Genomic DNA, 16,028 nt, shown 5'->3' on the forward strand with positions numbered 1-16,028 from the left:
CCCGGCGTGGTCTGGCGGCCCTGGCCTGGAGACCGCGGTCGGGTGGACCCGCCAATGCCTGGCGGGCTCGGCAAGTGCGGTTTGGTCTGGCGGGCCCAGGCGAGCGCGGCTCGGTCTGGGGGGTTCGGCCTGGAGGCTGCGGTCGGACAGGTCTGGCAGGCCCGAGACGCGCGGCCTGGTCTGGAGGACCCGGCCTGGAGAGCGCGGCCTGGAGGACCCGGCGTGGTCTAGTCTGGTGGGGTCTCGCCAGTGCTGTCTGGTCTGGTGGGCCCGGGCGAGCTCGGCCTGGTCTGGCGGACCCGGCCTGGAGAGCGCGGTCTGGAGGACCCGGCGCGGCCTGGCGGGCCTGGGCGGACGCGGCCTGGTCTGGCGGGCCCTGCCGGGAGACCGCGGTCTGGCCGGCACGGCGCGCGCAGCCCGGTCTGGAGGACCCGGCCTGGAGAGCGCGGCCTGGAGGACCCGGCGCGGTCTGGTCTGCTGGGGCCCCGCCAGTGTGGTCTGGTCTGGCGCGCCCGGCCTGGAGAGCGTGGTCTGGCGGACCCGGCGCGCGGTCTGGAGGACCCGGCGCGATCTGGCGGGCCCGGCGAGCGTGGCCCAGCCCATTTGGCGCCGTCCTCGGGAGCTGGCCGTGGGCCTGGCGTGCTGGCCGCCGCCCCGCAGTCCTCGCCCGGCCTTCGTCCGGGGAGGACGGCCAGGCTGGCCGGGGTGCCGCGGGAGTCCGCCGCGGGGGCGCTGCCGCTGTTTACCGCGGCCTCTCGCCGAGTGCCGGGGTGGGCAGTCGGTCCTGGCCAGTAGGCGGAGGAGCGGGCGGCAGGCAGGCTGGACGGGCGGGCGGGCGGGCGCGGTGCCGATGGGGCCTGACGCTGAGGGACGCCGCTGTCCCCAGCGCCGCGGCCGTGGAGCTCGGCCGGTCCGTCTCGGCTCGAGGCCAGGGCCCGTCTGGTCTGCGCGCAGGGCGAGCCCAGCAGTTATGAGGCGCCCCCGGGAGCTCTGGGCACAGGGCCGGATGGGGCCGCCGCGTTGGGCGGGGGGCAGAGGCGCGGGGGGGAGGGTCTTTAAGGTGGGGGGACTCCCCCCGCCCCCTGCCACGGCCCGGAAGCGCCCCCTTCTGGCGGCTGCACGCGCCGCCTCCCGCCGGCCGAGCCCGCCCCCCCACCTCCTGCGCCCCGAGTCTCCTGGAGCGCGGCGCCGCGGGGGCTCGGGAGGCCCCGCCCCGTCACCAGCTTCCCTGGCCACGCCCACAGTGGGCGGAGCCGCGGGGCGCTGTCCGTGGTCCCGGAGCCGCCTCCGCAGGCCTCTGAGGCTGTTGGGTCTGGAGAGGAAAAAAAAGAGTTTTTCAGAGCGACCTCCTGGAGTTTTAGGCGTAGAAGAACGATCCTGGCAAACCTTTGCTGCGGTTTAGACAGGCAAGGCAGAGAACCGCTGTACTGTTAAGTCTGGTGCTATGGGGCCTGAAAGCCATTATTATCTCCTCTCCATTGGCGTCTTAAAATTTTTACCCCTTCCCCTCTTTTTTTTCTTTTTTTTTCCTTCTCCCCCTGCTTAAAGATTTCCGGTGTAGGTATCAAAGTAGACCAGTTGTAATCCTGAGGTCATGACACTCACTCATCATTAGTCTGTGAACTAATCTTTTTTTCTATTTTGTTTTTTAAATTAGTTGTTTTGGATAATGCAATAAAACCCTTCTCTCACAAAATCTAGGACCTTGACAATAAACACTATCTCTCCATGCTCCTGTCTCTCTTCACTGGAGGTGATCATTTGCCCACATCCTGTATACCAACATTTCCTTTCTTTCCTCTCTTACTCTAGTCAGAGTCTGTCTGGCTGTATGTGGTGTTTTTAGCTTAATAAAAAGTGTATATCATGCAATGTGTAGTTTTGGGGGAGCTTAAGTGGTAACAGCATATTGCTCCCCGATTTATTCCTCTGACTCCTATGTTGTAGTATTGTGTAGGTCTAGCAGGGTTAATTTATCCACTCTTCTTTTGATGGGCATTTGAGTTGTTTCCAGGTTTTCACTAGTGTGAAGAACACGAGATATTCTTTCACATGTTTCTTGTTATGTATATATTTATTTGTGGTTTTCATTTATGTATTTACGTAAGAGTTGACCAGCTAAGGAATAGGGTATGTGAATGTTCAGTGGTAGGACTCAGTGCCATGCCAACTTATGTACTGGTTAAACCAGTTCATACTTCCTCCTGCAACATAGGAGAGCTCTGGGCTGTTTCTCCTCCGACATTTGGAGCTTAATTTTTGTCCTTCTAATGGCTGGGCTTGGTTTGCCATGTGGTCTTGATCACCAGTGATGTTGAACATCTCTCTGTATTATGAAGATGTTTTTCTTCTGTCTGATCATGTTTTGCCCATTTCATATTAAGTTATCTATCGCATGTGATCAGTTCTTTCCCTCTAGAAGCTTTAGAATTTTCTCTTTGCCTTTGATATTGAAATCGCCATACTATGACTTGGTGTAGGTTTTCCCCTTTTTCCTCTCAGCGTTTTCTCTCAGAGGTCATTCGTTTCCTTTTCTTTCCTAAAATTATAAAAAATGATTTTGTTTTTGTGTGAGTGTATATATTCTTGATGCTAGTTCTTTGCCAACTCAATGTATCGCCTAGTTTATAATTTGTTTCTGTTTTCCTCAAGGTACTTTTTGATGAATGTAAACTTTTAAACAATAAAAAGTCAAGTTTAAATTTTTGGGGGGTAGTTAATGCTTTTGAGACTTCAATATTTTGCTGCATTAGGATTTAAAAGATAACTATGTATATATTTTATTAAGAGAATTTGGTTTCTCATGTTTATATCTTTTAATCCCTTTAGAGTTCATTTTTGTATACAGTGGTTTAAGTGGGGATTCAGTTATCTTTTGCCAGTACTAGTTGCTATTTTGTTTCCAGTTTTATCTACTGAACAGTCTCTTTGCTCACCGACTTGATACCTTGTATATCAAAGTTTGACTCAAGAATCCAGGTGTTTGTGCTCTCTGTTCTGGTGTCTTGATCTCTGTTCCAGTCTGTCTGTTCTTGTGCCAACTATCATCACTGATACTATATAGATTTTTTAAATTATAATAATATCTCAGGCAAACTGAGAAGTGATCACCCTATTTGTGGACTGTTCTAAATTTTTTTTGTTTTTACAGTGTGTATGTATGAAGTTATAAAAAGGATTTCATCAGCCGAACTATATATTCTGATTTATGTTTTTGAAGATCAGACTGTTGCAAGATGGGTGGGAAAGGGAGGATGGTGAGGGACGAGACAGGAGTTGGAGGCAAGGGGCCCCATTAAGAGGCTGTAGCCAGAGCACGGGAGCCAGTGGTTACAGTCGTTGTAGAGATGGAGAGACGTGGACGGATTTGAGAAGAAGGTCAAAGTGCTGGAACTTGCCCATGTTGACAGATGAGAGAAAGATAGGACTTAGTGCCATTTTGTTTGGGGCTTGAACAGCAGGAGGTGGGGCAAGGATGGCATTCCTGAGACAGAGAATTCTTGGGAAAGGGCACTTTGTAAGCTTATAAGCTTTTCAGATGAATTACAGTGCCGTTTTTTAGTTTGCTCATATTGGAAATAGCTTTTGGTTATGAATGTCTTCTAGCTTGTTCATGCTCTTTTCTCTCCGAATAGGTGACTCTCTTTTGAAAACTGCAAGCAGATCCCTTCTGGAATTCAACACAACAGTGAACTGTAAGCAGCAGAATCACAAAATTCAGAGTAGCATCACCTTCTTATGCGGGAAAACCTTGGTGAGTCCATGCAGAGTCAATTCATAATCTTTCTTTTAAAAACATTTGTCCCTGGGGCGTTCTTGCTGTCCTGGTATTCTAAGACAAGTAAGTGAGTAAAATTAAAAACTCAAGCAAACAGATAAACAGAAACCCCAACCAAATGACCATCATCATTAAAAACCAATAAGTAAACAAATCCTAAGCCTATAGTTACAATGTTTAAGTGAAACTTGACCCACATCCTGTGTACAAGGCAATGTAAAGATTAGTGTGTTTAAACTCAAAGCTCTGTTTAATGTTTATGTTGCAGGCATAATTTTTTTTTTCTTTCTGCATTTTCTTTTGATAGTTTTCAGGGCAGCGTGTTTGCTTCTTAAAGTGTTTTTTGTTTTTTTTTTTTTTCCATTTACATTAAATTGGACAAACTGACACCTATCAAGAAGAAACCTTGGCCAGTGGGTAATGGGGTGCCCAACTTTCAGGGTATTACTAATGTTGAAATGCAACATAATTGTTTAAAGCATGACATTTGTCCTCACTGTCTGTACATTGTATATGACATTTTAGTTTTAATCTTTACTCTTTAGAAAGGGACTCTCAGCAAACAATTGCTAGCTTTTAGGAAAAACGACTTGTGTACATGTTCTATGAGTGTTCTATAATCAGAGTAAGAATCCAAGTGTTTAGAAAAATCAGATAGAGTGACGCTCATGTGGCTACCAGATTGCTTTAAAATATCATTTTTAGAATTTGGTGCTGTGACTGTTGCATTTTAAAACCCATCCTGTCTTGTGTGAAGAACTTGAAAAATAACTCAGTATTGTTAATTTTGGACCAGATTGTCCGTTGCACTCTTGTCCATGTTGAAAATTTGGGAAATAATCTGTTTGCAGTGGTATGAAATCTGGAGGTCTGAGTTACAGAGTAAGCTGTCGTTTGAATTTTAACTAACTTTTCTTGAGGAATTCTGTGTTCATGCTACAAGAACCAGAATTTGCAGAGCTCCTTAGACTTGCTCAGGGAGTGTAGGGGTAAGTTCCCGCTGGGTCTTATCAACCAGCCACACCGTGGTCATCGCTGGTCCCCGTCTGTTAGAAGGGGCCCCCCGCTCCAGTGTGGGGGCGTTTAAGGAAGGCCGGTGTATGAGCTCGGTCAGGTCCAGATGGGCCTCCTCCGTCGGCTTCCAGGAAGCATGAGGTCACATTTTCTGGCTTTGGTTTTGTTGGCATTTGGTTCAGAGAACATTTGGAGTTTGAGAGTGGAAGGTCTGCAAGGATTACTTCCCATGAGCTTACTGTACTTGCATAGCTGGGGCAGTAGAACAGTTTTGGATCAGTTAGAGCCAAATTCCATCATGATTTTATGAAGCTTTTGTCTCAGAAGTTTTGAGTTTGGGAACTTCTCACTCGGCTGACCTTGTTAACTAAAACAGTTGTGTTACTACTCTCCCCCACAACCCCACACACACACCCACTGCTGCTAGTTTAAAATTTTTCGTTAGCCTTCACGGTTTCTAACTTTAGAAAAGGAGCACTTTACAATACGTGGTGTGCTAACTTATTTTTACTTCTTTTAAAAATAGGGAACTCCCGAGTTTGTAACTGCAACAGACTGTGTGCATTACTTCGAGTGGAGGACTACTGCGGCCTGCAAGAAGGATATATTTAAAGCAAATAAAGAGGTAACAAGGGCCCTTCAGGGTTTCATGTTTGTGAAGTACGTTCCGGGACCTTCAGTGTTTGAAGTACAGACACATACCTTTTGTGGTAGAAATCTGTTTTTTGGTTTTCAAACTCTGTTTGAGCAGAGAGACCATATGATTTGGACTTCCCTGATAGCTCAGATGGTAAAGAATCTGCCTGCAGTGCAGGAGATCTGGGTTCAATCCCTGGGTTGGGAAGAACTTCTGGAGAAGGAAACAGCAACCCACTCTAGTTGTTCTTGCCTGAAGAATCCTATGGACAGAGGAGCCTGGCAGGCTACAGTCCATGGGGTCACAAAGAGTCAGATGTAACTGAGCAGCTGACGCACATGCACGCCCGCGTGATTTCCTTGATAACTTGTCCTGGATGGTTCTTACTTTTAGGACAGGGTGTTTTAAACATACAGGACAGACTGGAAATGGAATGGCTCACTCATGTAGAGCAAGTGATTTCCTGGTTTCTGATGCCATGCATCTCAAGAACTAAGTCTCAAGTTGACTTTGGGGTTTAGTTCACCACGCTGCCTGCAGAGACCATCTCCTAGGCCTGGAAGTGACTTCTGAATGCATCTTGGATCCAGGTCAGGCGTGCCTGGCCCTTACATTTGTTGCCAGCTCACCTCAGAGGCCAGATGGCTGTCACTACTTCCCCTGTTTCTTTGGTGTCTGGCACGTGTTCCTGGTGATCGATGAAGCACCATCCTCTCTAACCTACAGCCTCTGACTTTCCCTGGCAGTGGAGGGGGCAGAGGGCCCTTTCCTCTGCAGTTCTCCCATCCCACCACCCCGGGATTTCAAGGTGGCTTTCCTTTGTTCACCCAGGCAATAGTCTTCCTGGGTTGAGTATTCTCTTTTTTCTATATTCGTTTTCTGTTCTGTAGAGTTGAGTTCAGAGACCCTCTTAAGAGCTAGGAACTGGGAGTGATCAGTGATGGGAGTAATCGGTCATTTACCTGATGGCCTAATACGTTGTCATTTAAGAAGGGCAAAAAGACGTTTGTATCTTTTTTTTTTAAAGCCATGTTAAGTTACAAATACTGAGCTATCACCGATTCTTCAGATGCGGCCGTCTCTAAAAGAAAAGCTAGTCGGGATGCTGCCTTGTGTCTAAGGAACGTTCAGTGGAAAGGAAGAAGATCTAATGAAATAACACTAGGAGGAGACGGTGTCAGATTTAAACTTTGCATTTAAAAACTTAGGTTAGACTCTTTGCCAGTATTTCGTTAGCGGCAGGTAAAGCATCCTTGAACCAGTGTGAAGTGCCTTCTGCTTTCCCGAGAGACCCCAGGCCCCATGGAGGTTCTCTTGGACTCTGACTCTCCAAGTGATAGTTATCACCCTCATTTTTTCCTGTTTTAACGGAGTCTCTCTTTTACCTTGCTTTGCTGAACTGACAGTTGTCTTCCACCACCTAAAGAGTAATTACTTCCCCAAAGAAAGAAATGGTGGCTTGTTTTTGGTTTCCTTTGTGTTTTTAGGTCAAGAAGTCACAGACTACATCCTCTGTTTGTGCAGCCTCAGACCTAGGATTGTTTTTTTACATTTTTATAGGATTGTTAAAAAAAAAGCCTGGAAGAATACACAGCAGAGACCTACGTCACTCACAAAGCCTAACATGTTTACAGGACGAGGGTGCTGACCCTGGACCTGAGTCGTTTTGGGGGGTGGAAATGGGGAGATTAGAGCCTATGTTTTTCTCAAAAGTGATGTTTAACTTCTCTTAGAAGCGGATCGAAAGAGTCAGAGGGAATGTTGATTTGCTCCCAGGGACCTTTTCTTTGGGCCTGGTTGGCGGCAGGGCTTTCATCTGTTGCGTTTTCCTCTCTGGAGGGGCTCAGCGTCAGGAATGTCATTACATTTTGAAACCGCTGTTGCGTTCGGGGAGCCCGTAGACTGAAGGTGTGGGGGACATCTGCCCTGCCTTAGGTATAGACGAGTAGAAAGAACACAAGAGCCCGATGCCTTCCTGGCGGCTCAGTTGGTTCTTGCAACGTGGGAGACCCAGGTTTGATCCCTGGGTAGGCAAGATCCTCTGGAGAAGGGAATGGCAACCCACTCCAGTATCCTTGCCTGGAGAATCCCATGGGCAGAGGAGCCTGGGGGGTTCAGTTCATGCAGTCCATGGAGTTGCAGAGAGTCAGATACGACCGAGCGCCTGACACACACAAGAGCCTGATGGCTGCAGCAGGAGCGTTGCTCTCACCCCCTGCAAATCATGGGAAAGCGTTTTCCCTTTTCTGTGTTTTCAGTAGGATTTGATTGTGTCATATAGGCTATAATATAACTTCAAGAATTATATTAAATGTAGAAACGCTCATCATTCCTCTTTAAAAAAAAACCTAGACTTGGTTTAGTGGCCATGTGGTCTTGATCTCCACCCGTTATTAGTGTCTCCTCATTGCTTCTGTTGGTTTGGCTTCATCGGCTTTAGAATGGAGTGATGGGCAGAGAGCACGGGACGGGGGTGGGCTCCAGAAAGTGCCATCTAAACCCATCCGCATCATGCTTTGCTCAGTGGATCCCGGTGGAGTCCTCTTAGATCGTAATTTCTTTACAAGATTGTGGACACGCACCCCCTACCATTCCACCCCTAGGGAACACAGAAAACGCAGTCCTGGCAAGCGCATGGTCCTAGCGGCGTTGCATAAATATGGTTAATGTACAGACGCACACTGTTAACAAGGGTGACTCAGTGTGCTGTGTGTGGAGCTGGCAGAGACCCCCTTTGCCGGCCGCCGCATTCCCGGGGCTGATGAATGTCTCCATTGCTCTGCTCAGCGGAGCAGGAAGTGGGAGGACTCTCCCCAGGAGCCTTGCTTGTTTTTCCGACGCTCGCTCCAATTCTGGGGGGCGCTGCGTCGGGCGTGTCTCCTGTTCCTTCCTGGAGTCGAGACACAGCCAGCAGTTGCTTGTGGCCTTGAGCTGGCGGGGGGAGGTCTGCAGGCCTGGCTCACGGAGATCCCTCTAGCCTTGGCGTGACACAGAGCTAGTTTGAGGCAGGTGGCCTCCCTGCCCGCCTGCTGGGTGCTGTCCTGCTCACTCTCTTCACCTCGTAGCTGGAAAGTTGCTTCTTGTCTCCTGTCTCATCAGTCAGCCCAATTCCATCCCCCTCCTCTGAGTTAACACATTTCTGTTGACTGTATTACTCTACTAGGGGCTGCAGGCTTTGAATTTGCAGGATCAAAGGCGTGGGTTACTTCCACTGGAGCTTCGTCACGGTCTGCAGTCATCCCGCTCTTGCACTTCGATGGCTTTTCGGCAGGACGTGGTGCCGTGCATGGGTTCTGGCCTCCTGCCCTCAGCCCGCTCTGTGCCTGTGCCTGCCCTCCTTGGCTGGCATCTGGCTGTCGGGTCAGTGTCACAGGCAGTGGTAGCTTCGCTCTAAGGGTCTGGTTGACATGAGTTTGGGTCCCCCTCCCCCACCTCCACCGAGGGGGTGCGAGTCCTTGGGTTTAATCCAGTAGCTCTCTCTGAAGTCTCTGCAAACAGAACAGGGGAAGAGGGTTAGTGGGTCAGAGCATTCCTGCAGGGTTGATAGCATCTTTCCGAGAAACATTTAAAAGCTAAACATTAACATGAAGCAGTTAACCTTTGTAAATGAACCTGCCTGTGAATAGCTTCACTTTTCCAAACGAACGGTTTAAGGAAAATTACCCACTGGAAATGATGAAACAGACTATCGATCCTTTGAAATGATTTGCAGAGAACATGAGTTTTTAGAATATTTCTTGGCTAAGGCAATTAAAACGATGTGGTGTATTACTTTGCAGTTGAGATTTGGGGGCTGTTTCACATAAACTTAGTGACCAGGCATTTACTCAGGGGCACACCTGTGGGCTTGGCTGCTTTGCCTTCAGACTTTGGTGGAGCTTGGAAAGCACAGGGTCTTGCCCGCTGTAACGGGTTTCATGTGTGACCTTCCCCTGGACCCCTTTTTCCTCCCCTCCACCAGTTTTACTGAGGTGTAATTCACAAGTAAAATTGCATATATTTGAAGTGTACAATGCAATGGTTTGGCTTAGTCCTTGATTTTTTAAAAACAGAAGGCCATTCATTTATGGAGATGAGAGAGTACGTGTGAGTTAGAAGCCAGTGGGCTTCCCTGGTGACTCAGATGGGAAAGAATCTACCTGCCAATGCAGAAGGCCTGGGTTCAATCCCTGGGTCAGGAAGATCCCTTAGAGAAGGGCATGGCAACCCACTCCAGTATTCTTTTCCTGGAGAACCCTGTGGCAGAGGAGCCTGGCGAGCTACAGTCCCTGGGGTGGCAAAGAGAGGTGACTGAAGGTGACTGAACGACTCACACACACTCAAAGCGTGGGCCGGATGCCCAGAGGAGGAACTGCAGGCTCCGAGCCGTGTCCTAAGCCTTGCTTGGGGCCGCAGCAGTGACATAGCCCCCTGTCCTCAGGAGCTCACTCGCACGTTAGCAGGTGGGGGTGTCTGGTGACAGACACCAGTGCAATGAAGAAAAAGGGTAGGGGAGGCGCAGAGAGAGCTGGAGATGTTGAAAAGGCCACGCCAAGGAGGTGACGCTTCCCCCGGGGCCTGAGCAAGGTGAGAGGGGATGCCAGGAACTATTCCAGGCAGAGGCAGCGTCACTTCCCTGGGCTGAAGTGCCCCTCGAGGCCAATGTGACTGCGTGGAGTGGTCCCCAGGGTCAGAGACAATGGAGAAGCTGAGATTGCACCCTCATTGTGATGGGAAGCGGCCCCTGGTGGATTTTGAGCAGGAGTGATGTGACTCGAGGGAATTTTACTTTTACAAAAAAGATTTTTTTTTTTTTTGAGGTTTTTCTTTTTAAACTTTTTTATATTGAGGAATAGCTGACTAAGGGACTCAGCCATATACACACATGTACCTATTCTCCCCCAAACCCCCCTCCCCTGGTGGATTTTGAGTAAGAGTGATGTGACTCGAGGGAATTTTGTTTTATTTTTTAAAACTTTTTTTTTTTTTTTTTAGTTTTTCCTTTATAAACTTTTTATTTTATATTGAGGAATAGCTGATCAACATCACTGTGATGGTTTCAGGTTGAATAGCGAAGGGACTCAGCCATATATACACAGGTACCCATTCTCCCCCAAACTCCCCTCCCATCCAGGTGGCCGCAGGACATTGAGCTGAGTTCGCTGTGCTGTACAGCAGGTCCTTGTTGGTCCATTGTAAATTCAGCAGGGTGTACATGTCGATCTCAAACTGCCTAACCCTCCCTCCCTCCGTCCTTCTTCCCGGCAACCCTAAGTTCATCGTCTTAAGTCTGTGAGTCTGTCTTGTAAGTCAGCTCAGCTGCATCGTGTCTTTAGATTCCTCACATCGGGCATGTCATAGAATATTTCTCCTCTGTCTGACTTGACTTCACTCGGTTACGTGACAATCTCTTGTGACTCGGTGGAATTGTTAAAGGGTTGATCTGGTGGTTGTAGAAATATTGGCTCAGATTTGGGTACACGGAAGCTGGAACCTAGAGGCCCCCTTAAAAGAGATTATTGCAGGCAGGAGAGGACTTGGTGCCAGGGCGCTGTGAGGTGGTTGCTAAGGGAGGGTAGGGACAGGGAGCCGTGAGTGAGGACCCTGGTGGAAACGGACCATGTGGCAGGGAGGGGAGGGAAGGGGAAGGCAGGAGACGCTCTTGGGAGCAGCCAGAGCCCTGCAGGCCTTGATTACGCGGTCCTCGGGGCCTCACTGGAGACCCTGAGGCATGGAGCCCGGTGTCCTGTGGCAGAGGTCACAGGCTTTGCCGCGCCCCTGCCCACCCCCCACCCGAAGGCGTGTGTGGAAGCCCCTCCTTCTCCCTTCTCTCTCCCAGGTGCCGTGTTACGCTTTTGACAGAGGGCTCAAGAAGCATGATTTAAACCCACTGATCAAGACCAGCGGTGCTTACTTGGTGGACGACTCTGACCCGGATACATCTCTGTTCATCAATGTCTGCAGGGACATAGGTCTGTGTCTGAGGGCATCAGGGGTGGGGGTGGGGGAAGGATTTCTTCGGAGGCTTCAGTGCCTTTGCCCCAGCACCGTAGGGTTCCCGTGGCTCCGAGAGGAAGGGTACATCCCTTAGCCACCAGCCACGTCCCATGTCCCTGCTTCCCAGCCCCTCCTGCGGACCAGGGGCAGAGCCAGCGTTCCAGTGCTTTGTCCTTGCTTTCCAGCTGCCCGGCTGGGCAGAGAGCTCATCCCCTTGTCCACTTTCAGAGTGGGCCTTGGCTTGCCCAGGGTCTCGGGATGGGATCCTACTCGTCCTTGTTTCCAAATTTCTTTTACCTTATATTGGAGACTTTAAGAAAATTTGACAGTTTTTCCAAGAGCCTTGGTGTCACGTGTTACCTCTTCCAGATGCGCTCCGGGCCTCGAGTCCGCAAGTGCGTGTGTGTCCCCCCGGCGCGGCCGCCTGCCTGGTGAGAGGGGACCGCGCATTCGACATGGGCCGGCCCCAGGAGGGGCTGAAGCTCGTGAGCAATGACAGGTCAGTCTGCTGTTGGCAGGGGCAGTTCTCAGCAAGAGCCTGGCTTTTCAGGGGAGCTGCAAGAATACCCCTTTTCAACAGGGCTTGAGAAAGGCCTTGCCAAGTGACTACTACTTCACACATGCTTGTAAACTCACTGGTCATTGCTTGAGTTGCATATTCTTGGTGACTTTCCAATCATTTGTTTCTTAGAGCAGGAACACGTTTATCATGATGCAGCCCGCATCCATCCATATGGGTTCCATTTCATGAACTCGCCACTACCTTATGGTGTGTTTGAGTGTCTTCCCTGCTTCATCGCCCCTGACATCGGTTTTATGTCCATAGTTTTATCTCTTCTTTAAAAAAAAAAAAAACAGTCCTGGAGGGCAAGCGGCAGGAAGGCCACTTTGCTGTTGTCCTTCTGGGTACAGTTTGCTTCCCAACTGGGGTCCGGTGGGCTCCCTAGCCCGCCGTGGGCCCCCTAGCTTCTGGCAGGGGTGGTTCATTTTCTCTTAAGGAGCCCTGCTGTTGACACACGCTCTCCTTCTGACTTGTGTTTGCCCCTGGCTTGGCAGAGAGCTTGCTCTCTCCGGTGGGTCCCATGTGACCACGTCCTGAACTTGGAGTGAGGATTTTTATCCACTCTCTGTTCACGGAGCCCTTTGGTAGACGTCTCGCTGCACCTGCTCCCGTCTGGAACTCGTGGTGTATCAGCGTGTGCAATTATAGACTGCACTCTGTCCCCAGAAAACACTGGTGCGTGACCTAAATTGAAGCATGCTGGGAGATTCCCACATGTGCGAGTGTGTCCGCCTGCCAGGGCCGCCCAAGCCGAGTGCTGCAGGATGCCCAGGCAGCTCCTCTAGCTCGCTCTCAGCTCTGGAGGCCGAGGTGTCTGTGGGGGTATGGTGGGGGGCTCCTCCTGAGACCCCTGGTCTCAGCTTGTGGACGGCTGCCTGCTCCCCATGTCCCCTTATGATCTTCCCTCTGTGTGTCTGTGTCCCGAGCCCCTCTCCTTATAAGGACAGCTCTCCTGTCTCGGGCCCACTCCAGCGACCTCAATTTCATCCCCTCCTCCAAGGCCCCCTGTTTCCAAATACAGTCATGTCGGGGATGATGGGCATTGGGGCTTCCACTTGTGAAATTTGCAGGGACAGAGTTCAGCCTCTCACCCTGTCTTCAAGTGATAAATGGGCGCTTCTTCCTGCTGGCAGGGGCTGGAGAGGACTCTCCGGAGAGCGTGGGCATGGAGTGAAAGCCCGAGGTCACCTTCAGAGACCAGGAAGGTCGTCTGTTTCTGGTGCCTCCGTGGCCACAGCCCACAGCGAGGCCAGCACCCCATGGACCTTTCCAGGGTCTGTCTGCCTGCCAGTGGGAGGCCATGTGGCCAGTGCTCTGGGCGGTTATCAGGTTTAAAAAAGAAAGTCCTCGGTTTGCACTGAAGAGTTGTCATTTAGAGAGGAAGTGGTCGTGCAGCCTCGTGGGCTGAAAGGCACTTGGCCAGCTGGGCTGTGTTTGCTTTGTTTTGTTAGATGGTTTATGATTTTGTTCCTTGTCCTCCCGACAGCTTTTCTAAGAACTTAAGTTTACATGGTGATTATTTGACTCTTTTGGGGGTTTTGTTTGTTTTTTTGAGAAAGTACAGCACTCATTGACATTCACTTAAATTTTATGTCCCCCAAATGAAAATAAACGTGAGTGAGTCTGTCCTGTGGTTTCTCCTATGTCTGTGACCTACATCTGTTCTCCTCTCGCCTGAACGAGGGTGCCGAGGGCAGCGTGAAGTGGGCTGTGACGTCCGTGTTGGTCGCGCTCACTTTCTCCCCGACGTGTGCATCTCCAGGCTCATCCTGAGTTACGTGAAGGAAGGGGCCGGCCAGCCAGACTTCTGTGACGGCCACAGCCCGGCGGTGACCATCACGTTCGTGTGCCCGTCGGAGCGCAGAGAGGTGAGTGGCTTGACCTGAGCTCTGCACCCCAGCGGCCTTCAGCAGTCCCGCGTCCAGGGGTCCCCGTCGGGGAGACGAGCCACTGTGGATGTGGAAGCCAAGTGGGCCCGGGCTAGACCCGGCCATGTGCCGTACGTGCTTGGCTGGCTGTGTGCTATTTCGCAACCAGCCCGAGGGGCCTCCGTCTACACCCGTAGGATGGTGTTTTCGTTCAAGGGTCGTGTGGGATGACATCCGGTAGTTCAGGGACAGATTTTTTTTAAAAAAAAAAACTTCACAGCAAGGCGGATGTCAGTAAATATTTGAAAAAAGAAAGTACATATGATCCTGAACCTGTGGATTTCACGTGTCTGTTGACTGCTTCGGGTGAGGCAAGGTAAAAACGGCTAAGTGGTTTGTAGGAGCATAGTAAGAAATGAGTCGTGCAGATGGCGTGTAGGCCTGGCAGACAGCGCTCTGGGGTTCCGGGGGTGGGTACCAGTGTAGGGGAAACGAGGGCCCACAGGGAGATTCCTGCAGCCTCAAGAAGCGCGTTCGCCCCCTCACCTGCGTGCCCGCCCCCTGCCCATGGGCAGATTGATGACTCGCTGTTTACTCAAATTCCAGTGCCCGCTGTAAACTCCTTGAGGGTAGGGCCTTGCATCTGCTGTGTCCTTGGGCCCCGGGCCAGCGCAGTCCCTCAGGTCCTCTGCTGCTTAAGTGTCTTTGCAGATGGCAGTGCTGCTGAAGGGAGGCGTCCCCAGGGAGGAAGGGTAGGGCTTTCCTCCAATTTATTTCTGCCTGTCCTCCCCGCAGAATGAAGTAGGAGGAACGGAATTCTTTTGCCAAAGAATGTCCTCCCCCAAACAAACGTGGAATTTGCTCTGCTTTCTGGCTGGCAGCTGGCCGTTTTGTGTGTGTGTGTGTTGCGGGTTGGGGGGTGTGGAGAATGAGACTACTTCTGGGGCTGCGTGGTGTCAACCCAGCCAAGAGCCGGCGGGCCAGTAAACGACGCCGGTCCCGAATGTGATCGTGAGGAGTATCATTTATACTTCTTTTTTGCATGTATTTGTGTGTTTCTTCTTTCCATCCTGCAAGTGGGAATCAGAATCAGGGAGATGCTCCAAGGCGGCCGTGGTCTCGGTGTTTCCCCCTCTGATCTGCGCTGCGTCCAATGTGCCTCATTCCACACTCTCACGGGGGAGACAGTGGGGAGTGCCCCTCCCTTCTCCATGGGACACGAGGCGGTCGAGGCTGGTGTGTCCACTGTGGAGCTTACGAGGTTCTGTGTCCAGCCTGACTGTCGCCTGGGCAGAGCTTGGGTGACTTAGGCCCGGGGCCCTTAATACTTAGAAGGTTTATTGAAGCATTTTCACCGGCTCATTAAATGCTTTTAGAAGCTGGAACTTTAGTAAAACGTTCACCTTGTCACATAAATCTCTTTTAGAAAGCTTTACTTGAATTTACATACTGTAAAAATTCGCCCAGCCTAAGTGCAGTTTAATGGTTATTAGTGCGCTAACCGAATTGCACAATTATCGCCTCAGAACTTTTCCATCACCCAGAGAAGCCTCATGCCCAGCCACCATCACCCCCTGCTCACCCAGCCTTGGCCGCCGCCGCGAGCCCCGCCTCTGCCCCTTGGCCTCTGCCTTCCCCGACCTCCCACGTACGTGGAGTCACACCCCACACGGCCTTGGGCGTCCGGCTGCTCTCGCTCAGCGCTCAGTCCACATCTCTGTTTGTTTGTCAGGCTGCCCTCAGCCAAGGGGTTAGTTGGGGCATCGATTTCCTGAGTAAGCGGACTTGGACCTCTGCAGCTTGTTGGCCACGTGATGGTGAAACTGGCACTGGGCCCCATGTCTGGCACTCAGCAGGTGTTCAGTAAGCGTTGGCAGCGTGAGGTGCCCAGAGGCAGCACGGCCGCACCTGATGCCAGGGGAGAGGACCACTCCTCCAGGGACGTCAGAGGGTGGCACTGCGCCCCTGATCACAGTGACTTCCTGCTCAGCACCCATCCCAGAGGCTGGGCTTGTGGGTGGGGTGACAGCCTGGCCTCACCCGGGAGCAAAACTGATGTGAGTACAAGTGAGGCCTGCCCAAGACCCTGTGGACATTCCTCGGAAGGGGCTAGGGACCATCTCCCTGTGGACATTCGTAAGAGAGGGCTAGGGACTGTCTCTCCTATGGACATTCATAAGAGGGGCTAGGGAC

The 16,028-nt window shown here is 51.1% G+C and overlaps 1 protein-coding gene across 1 annotated transcript in view; it reads left to right on the forward strand.

The window, feature by feature from the left end:
• The window catches only part of IGF2R (insulin like growth factor 2 receptor), a 102,245-nt gene that overhangs the window by 24,336 nt on the left and 61,881 nt on the right, over nucleotides 1-16,028 (forward strand). The window contains exons 3-7 of the mRNA XM_040238927.1: nucleotides 3,636-3,754; nucleotides 5,319-5,417; nucleotides 11,248-11,380; nucleotides 11,775-11,904; nucleotides 13,730-13,835. Coding sequence (XP_040094861.1) covers nucleotides 3,636-3,754; nucleotides 5,319-5,417; nucleotides 11,248-11,380; nucleotides 11,775-11,904; nucleotides 13,730-13,835 — 587 coding nt within the window. The remainder of the gene's footprint in view (nucleotides 1-3,635; nucleotides 3,755-5,318; nucleotides 5,418-11,247; nucleotides 11,381-11,774; nucleotides 11,905-13,729; nucleotides 13,836-16,028) is intronic.

This window comes from Oryx dammah, unplaced genomic scaffold (genome assembly GCF_014754425.2).
Source record: "Oryx dammah isolate SB20612 unplaced genomic scaffold, SCBI_Odam_1.1 HiC_scaffold_4, whole genome shotgun sequence".
In the NCBI taxonomy this organism is placed as follows: domain Eukaryota; kingdom Metazoa; phylum Chordata; class Mammalia; order Artiodactyla; family Bovidae; genus Oryx; species Oryx dammah.